The sequence below is a fragment of the Sprattus sprattus genome, assembly GCF_963457725.1.
Source record: "Sprattus sprattus genome assembly, chromosome: 17".
Lineage (NCBI taxonomy): Eukaryota > Metazoa > Chordata > Actinopteri > Clupeiformes > Clupeidae > Sprattus > Sprattus sprattus.
In genome coordinates, this window is record NC_137915.1 from 13,958,588 (window position 1) to 13,966,087 (window position 7,500).

At 49.0% G+C, this 7,500-nt stretch overlaps 1 protein-coding gene across 4 annotated transcripts in view; it reads left to right on the top strand.

Moving 5' to 3' along the window:
* stau2 (staufen double-stranded RNA binding protein 2) overlaps window positions 1-7,500 on the top strand; it is a 98,221-nt gene that overhangs the window by 61,871 nt on the left and 28,850 nt on the right. For 3 of the 4 annotated variants that reach the window (XM_080855034.1, XM_080855033.1, XM_080855035.1), the window contains exon 14: window positions 979-1,092. The exons of the other annotated variant lie outside the window; for it this stretch is intronic. In XM_080855034.1, coding sequence (XP_080711160.1) covers window positions 979-1,092 — 114 coding nt within the window. The remainder of the gene's footprint in view (window positions 1-978; window positions 1,093-7,500) is intronic. 4 annotated transcript variants of the gene reach the window in all.

Consider the following 7,500-nt stretch of genomic DNA (forward strand, 5'->3'; position numbering starts at 1 on the left):
GTGTGTGTGTGTGTCTGTGTCCAAGTGAGTGTTTGAGTATATCAGTGTTAGTATCTTTGTGTTGTGTGTGTGTTTGTGTCCAAGTGAGTGTTTGAGTATATCAGTGTTAGTATCTTTGTGTTATGTGTGTTTTTGTGTCCAAGTGAGTGTTTGAGTATATCAGTGTTAGTATCTTTGTGTTGTGTGTGTGTTTGTGTCCAAGTGAGTGTTTGAGTATATCATTGTTAATGACACTGTAGCACATGTGTGTGTGTGTGTTGGTGTGTGATTGTGTCTGAGTGAGTGTTTGAGTATATCAGCGTTAGTGTTTCTGTAGCGTGCGTGTGTGTGTGTGCGTGTGTGTGGGTGTGTATGTGTGTGTGTGTGTCATCTCAACCATGGTTTCTGTGCATGAATGTTCTGTCTGTGTCAGTTGGAGCCTGCATAGCTGACCTCTAGGTGTTACTGGGGCGGGCGCCGTGTGGGACGAAGAAAACTGTCCTCAATAGTACGGCTTTGCCAAACACACACTCCACTTCCCCTCGCACGGCGAGGCCCCAGCAGCCAGCCTGAGTGTGGTGTGACGTGCTGAGGTGCCTGGCGATGTCCGAGGCAGACCCGGGGCCTTGTGCGAAAGTGGGACAGTTCTTCCACTTGAGAGCGCTTCTATCGGAGATGTCTAGTTTAGTGTGTGTGCGTGTGTGTATGGGTGGGTGTGTGTGTTGTCGTACACTGCCTATCTAGAGTCTTTAGCAGTGGCACACAACCTATACAGAAAAGCTGTTATGATTTTGTGAAAATTGTTGTTAAGTGTGCTGTCAATGTTCTTGCCTGATGACTTGCATCGGAGGTTAAACCACAATATGATATTTTTTTCTTGATAACACATTCATGGTGTTGCTGATAAAGCACAGTGCAGTCACGGAGGGGAGGTTGGTCATTTTCGTCTCCAAAGTACAGTGTGATTTTGAAAAAGATTATTCACTCTCGCACGTACAGGTACAATACAGCGATGGGCAAACCGGCAAGGAGTTCATGACCTACCTTACGCTATCCCCTGTGCAGATGACTTTCCACGGCATCGGGAGCTCAATCCAAGCTAGCCACGACCAGGTACGACCCCCTCATTTTTCTTTTTCAAGATGGAAATGGTTCAAATAGAAACGTTAACAGCTCCGATTAAGGAAGGCGGTGTTTTTCACACGTGCTGAGTCTCTTGCTTGACAAGCCAGAAATGGACTGCGATGCTGCTTTACGGTGCAGAGAAAAGAAAGCAATTCAGGAGAGAAGAAAAACATCTTCGACAGCCTTTTGATGAGTGGCTAGGAAGTGCTGAAGAATGTGTTTTTTGAATTGCTCAAAAATTACTGCTGTCTACATAATGGTTTTTCAGGAAGAGTTTGTTGGGGAGAATATTCTGTTCTCCTTTTATTATCACACAATCAAGCATTCACAGACACACACGCAAACACACGAACACTGTTTGTTTTTCTTGTTGCCATGGTTTGGGTTAAGTCTTGCACAAAGCCAATCTGTGTTTTTTTGTTCACCCCAATTTTGAGCCTCATTAAGAAAATAGATTTAGCCTAGTACGATTTTTTTATCATTAATTACCATTCAGCTTGGTTTCAGGCACTCTAAATGTGTAACCCCATTAGCCTCTGTGTTAATGATAAGCGTCATTTGGTTACAATTTTCTTGGACTAGAGTCTGTTTGATTGGTTATTTTCTCCCTCCTTTTTTTCTCTCTCAATAATTGCAGAAAGAACCCCTCAGCTTTCTCCAAGTTATCTCTTTTTTTTTTTTTTGAAAATGGCCTCAGACTCGTATTCAAGAGGTGGTTTATTGTGCGTTTTCGGCCATGCAGAAAACCCGTTGCTTACGTTATCTAATCTAAACATAGGACACTCTTTTGTTCTGCTCTTCAAAGCTCCCTCTCTAATAAAGCTTTTTCTAGAACCAGTAATGGGGTAATTTTTTTTTTCTGTTATAAGGGACGTGGCCGCCAAACGAAAATGAAGGCAATATAGGCCACAGTCTTGTTGTTGCCAAGAGCAGTGGGGCGTGACAGACTGTTACAGAGAGGCCTTCTTCTTGGGGTTCCGCCGTACAGTGAAGAGTTGCCACAAAAGGGAATGGAGGTGGGGGGTGGGTGTGTGTGTGTGTGTGTGTGTGTGTGTGTGTGTGTGTGTGTGTGTGTGTGTGTGTGGAGGGAGGTGGGGGGGGTGTGTGTGTGTGTGGAGGGGGGTGTGTGTGTGTGTGTGTGGAGGGGAGGGGGGTGGGGGGTCGCTGCATTGAAACAATGAGACGAAAGTGTCACCCTCGCTCTCACAAGTCGTTTCTGTGTCTTGGCTGTACAGTCAGGGACAGTTGATGTCCCCTCATGTATCGCCAGGAGAGGCCAATCGATTTTGCTATCTCTCCCAGGCTGCTTGCGTTTAGAGGCTGAATTGCCCTCGTCACAGATGTACCACATTTAGAGGCTGGATCGCCCTTGTCACAGATGTACCACATTTAGAGGCTGGATCGCCTTTCACTCATGGAAATCAATGGTGGAAAGGTACTAATTTCACACCACTGCAGATTAGCGAGCAACGTTTTTTTTATCGAGGCTCGAGGGGGAGGGGGGGAGAGGGGGTGGGCTGGTGGATAAATTAGCCAAATGCATGCAGCTGCAGCCAAGGCATCAGGCCTCCACACGTGTGCGGCCGCCCACGTGCTCCTCTCGCCCCTCGTCTGATAACCCTCTGACAGAGTGGCTTATCTCCTTAATTAGCCATTGTTAGCGTAGCGAGGCAGGGAATGTGATCGTCTCAGTGATAAAGCATTTCCTGGAGTTTGCCAACTGGGCGGCACAGCTACAAGAGTCAGGCGGAGAGAGTGAGGAGAGCGCTGGGGCACAGGGTCTCACTTGAAGGCCACAGCAAAACACAATGACACTGAGTGTGTGTGTGTGTGTGTGTGCGTGTGTATCTGTGTGTCTGTGTGTTTGTGTGTCTGTGTGTCAGTGTCTGTGTGTGTGGGTCTGTGTGTCTGTTTGTCTGTGTGTAGGATGAAATATCATGCACGCTGACTTACGGGAAAAAGGGCTTTCCTCCTCAGACATTTCTGCCGGTGCAGCCTATAGTATGTAGGTGTTGATGAGTCACTGATGGAGGTGACGGAGTCCCAGGGAGGGCAGGGGAGGGGAGTGTGGCGGCTGGCCGGGCCCAGCATCAGGCTGTGGGGCTGGGATGCACTGTCAACGTGTCTGGGCCCCAGCTCTGGTCTGTCTCAACGCAGAGAAGGTCCCGCCAGCTTTGTCAAATTACTCCACCACACAAAACACACACACCGTCTTTGATTTACAAACACACACACACACACACAAACACACACACACACACACACACACACACACACACACACACACACACACCCATGCACACATGCACACATGCGCGCACACACACACACACACACAAACAAACACATGTGCATACACACACTTACACAAATGTACACGCACACACACACACACACACACACACACACACACACGTACATACACTTTTTGCACATCAACATTCATGCTAACTCAAACACACACTCACAATCACAAACACTTTCAGCCTCACACACACACACACACACACACACACACACACACACACACACACCACACAGACCCACCCCAACACCTCCCCCGCGTCTGACACTCGGCCTGCCGTGATCCTTGGCCCGCTGCGCGCATTCCTGGAGGGCCTTAGTGCCTGAGATATACAGCCCAGTGCCCTGGCCGACCTCCGTGCCAGCCCAGCCGTGCCATCTGCCCAACACATGTGCGCATCCTCCGGCCTTACGCAAGCAGCAGTGCCCCCCACCTCTACCCCCACCTCCACCTCGCACGACAACCCAACCTTTAGCTTCTGCAGAGTGGACACACATATCAGAAGGGCTTAGCCTCAGGACGTGGTTTCTTCTCATGAGAGTTTTGGGTTTTCTCTGAGCTGCCCGTTCATGCTAACAACTTGAGAAATGCACTGTGCGCTAGCATGGCCTTGAGAATATTTTCTGTTTTCAGGATGAAGAGTTTTGTTCATGCATCAGATTTGCATTTTATAATAGTTTTTTGGATGGGAGGGGGGGGGGGGGGGATAAATCTTCAGTTTGAATGTGCATCTGGTTTTTGATCACCTCGAGCCTCGTGGACGTTCCGGCCCAATAGAAGAACCCGAATTCTCTGTGTTCTTTGGAGCTGAAGTAACAGAAGAGCCAGCTCCCTCAGGCGTTCGGGGGGGGGGGGGAAGACGGGGGAGGTGTGGGCCGTGGGGGGGGGGGGGGGGGGGGGGATAGGCAGCCGGGGCCGCTCGCGAGGTGATGCTCGTCATGCGCCGACGCTGAGGAATCGGATGTGACAGGCCGAGGGAGTTTGGCTCCCGGTAAACGGCGATCCAAGGCGAGGCTCACTGAGCTCAGCTGTCTCCGGTCCCCTTCCATGAAAGCCCTCTCTCTCTCCCTCCCTCTCGCTCTCTCTCTCTCTCTCCATCTCTCAGGCTCTCCCTCTCTCTCTCAGCCCTCTCTCCATCTCTCAGGCTCTCTCTCTCTCTCTCTCAGCCCTCCCTCTCTCTCCATCTCTCAGGCTCTCCCTCTCTCTCTCAGCCCTCTCTCTCTCTCCATCTCTCAGGCTCTCTCTCTCTCTCTCAGGCTCTCCCTATTTCTTTCTTAGGCTCATCCTCTCTCTGCTTCCAGGCTGTCAGCTGTGTGAGGGCCTTCAGGGCACCATGCAATCTGGAGCCCTTAGTTTGAAGTTTGTCTTTGCCGTAGAAGCTGAGGATTTGAGGAACTTTGAAGAGGGTTACGTAGGTTAAATGTCAGTGTCCCGGCGTTGCCTTGGAGATGGAGAGACTGACTTTTAAGAATGTGTAACTGGAGACATGTTCCCTGATACAACAGATGACTGTTGACTGGCCTGTTTGGTCAGCAGGTTAGAATAGAATACAATAAAATGAAGTACAATACAACACAAACTCTCTTCTTCTCCATTTGGGAAATGAAGGTGTTCACCATAACACATAAAGCGCCTACAAAAAACACAATCAAATGCCATCCAAATGAAACTCAAGAAGACAATGACCGAATCAACTGTGGAGGAAACGGTGTGAAATAGATTGGGATTCCTTCTTGTCAAGTTATGAATTCTGTGCTGCACTCTGAGCCTTTAGCATGTCTTTTTGAGTGTAGTTTTTTAGTAAGGGAATGTTTTTATCTCAACTAAGGTCAATCGCCCTTTTTTATTTTTAAACAAGAGATACAAAAAGGTTGTCTACAACTACATGTTCCCTGAATTGAGAACAAAGGGGCGATTATGTTAGATACCAGTATTGGCTACAAGTTTTGGCTCTGGAGGTATTTTCCATCAAGCGCTGGCTGGGTGCATCAGCATCTGCACTTTCAATCAATCGCAGCAGTGAAGGCGTGTTTGCTCCAGCCGAGCATCCAGGTGATCCAAGATAGCTGCGGCTTGTTTGGAAAAACCGAACCTTGATCCATTAATCAAAACTCCCGCTTTCCCACCACAGCGGCAGCTAGAGACTGGATGCTGAGAAACTCCCTTCAGTTTGTGTGTTTTTTTAATTTATTTATTTTTTATCTGGGATCATAATTTAATGCCGCTCTATCTCAGCACTGAGTGACCTCCGGGTGCTGGCCGCTGCTCTCCTTATCAGCGGGGAAATGTGTGTGTTTGGAAAAACTACTTTATAATTCTTCCCACCACCAGCTCTGCTCCAAAGCCATCATGGCGTCTCTGACAACTAATTGGAGGCCTGACCTTGTGTTTTCTTTGTTTTGCATTCTCTCTGTCTCTCTGTCTCTCTATGTCTCTCTCTCTCTCTCTTTCTCTCTGTCTGTCTCTGCTTACCAACGTATTCTATATGTCTTTATTTCTCTAACCCCCTCTCACTGCCTCCCTCTCTCTCCCTCTCTCTCTCTCTCTCTCTCTCCCTTTCCTTGTTATGTTAACACCTCCTTTGCCTGCCAGCGTAGTTTAGTTTGGGCCATTTTTAGTTTGGGCTGGGTGCATCTCTGCCATTAGGGGCCAGACAGGCCTTTCATTAGGGCCCTGGAGGGGCTGAATTGATTGCGCGTCCGACACTGACACCTGTTGAGTGAGCTACGGGTGAGCCACTGACAGGCCTGATTCATGATGGGAGGGGGGGGGGGGGGGGGGGCGGCGGTCGTGGTGGGATGGGGGGGGGGGGTCGACGGCTGGGGCCTGCCCTTAGAAGATCCCCGCCGAGTGCCGGGCCGTTTGAAGTGTCCTCCGCCGCCAAGCGCGGAGACGTCCATCCAGCAGGCCCACTCTGTCAGGGGTCCCACTGTTACCCAACCCTCCAGCTGTTCCCATCTTCTCTATGTGTCACGGCAGCTAGCTCACACACACACACACACACACACGGACACTTACATACATATACACACCCCACACACACACACGAAATATATACAGACACATACACACACAGACACACACACACACTTGTAGACACATACATGCACACACATACACTCTCAGATACATATGCATACACAGACACACACAGACACACACACACACACACACACACACACACACTCACAGACAGACAGGCCCACTCTGAAGCACTTCTGACACCCCTCTCGGAAAACATCTCTGTCGCCTGCCACTGCACCTGCAGGAAATCCGTTTATGCTGGAAGGCTGCCAAAATCAGCTCTTGCCTAATCCCCATTGTCTATAGGGGATTATTGACTTCTTTAGTTATTTTTCTTTTCTTTTTTTTTCCTGCGCTCTTTTGGAACGCCACTAATGGTCTTTTAGCCAAAAGGCCGGTCTTTGTAAACGCACTCTCGTGAAAGTCTGGATGAGATTGAGGTTCGTCTAAGGGCAAGCATGAGTGATTAGTTGGGTTCCAGCAACCCCCCACCCCCACCCCCTCCGTCCTCCTCCTACTCTTATTGGTCCCCCCTTCCAAAGAAAAATATAAAAAAGAGTTGAACATTTTTGAGAAGCGGAATGCAACTCCTTTCTTTTGCTACATCAGTGCGCTGACGTGAGCGCTCAGTGCCTTGGCTCTTGCTGAGGACATTCACACGGGACACCTGCGCAACCATCAGCTTCAGCCCCACTGAACTCTGGGAAGGGGCCCAGAGACTCTGGAACTGGTGTGTTTGTGAAGTCTCACACACACACACACACACACACACACACACACATACACACACACACACAAATACTCAAAACTCCAAAGCATTAGCATGTGTCAGATAATGGCTCTGGCTTGGACTGGTCTCAAACTCTGACTAGTTTTAGATGGGGCCCTGTTTTCTCCATGCAAACCCAGAGGATAAGCTAAGAGCCAACAGGATGGACAAGTGACAAAACACAACCCACGTCGCAGCTGACTATGAGGCAGATGTGGTTCTGATCTGGTTCGGATCCTGGTTAAACCTGATTCTGATCTAGGTTAAATCTAGTTTTCTTTCTGGATGTGGTCTAGGG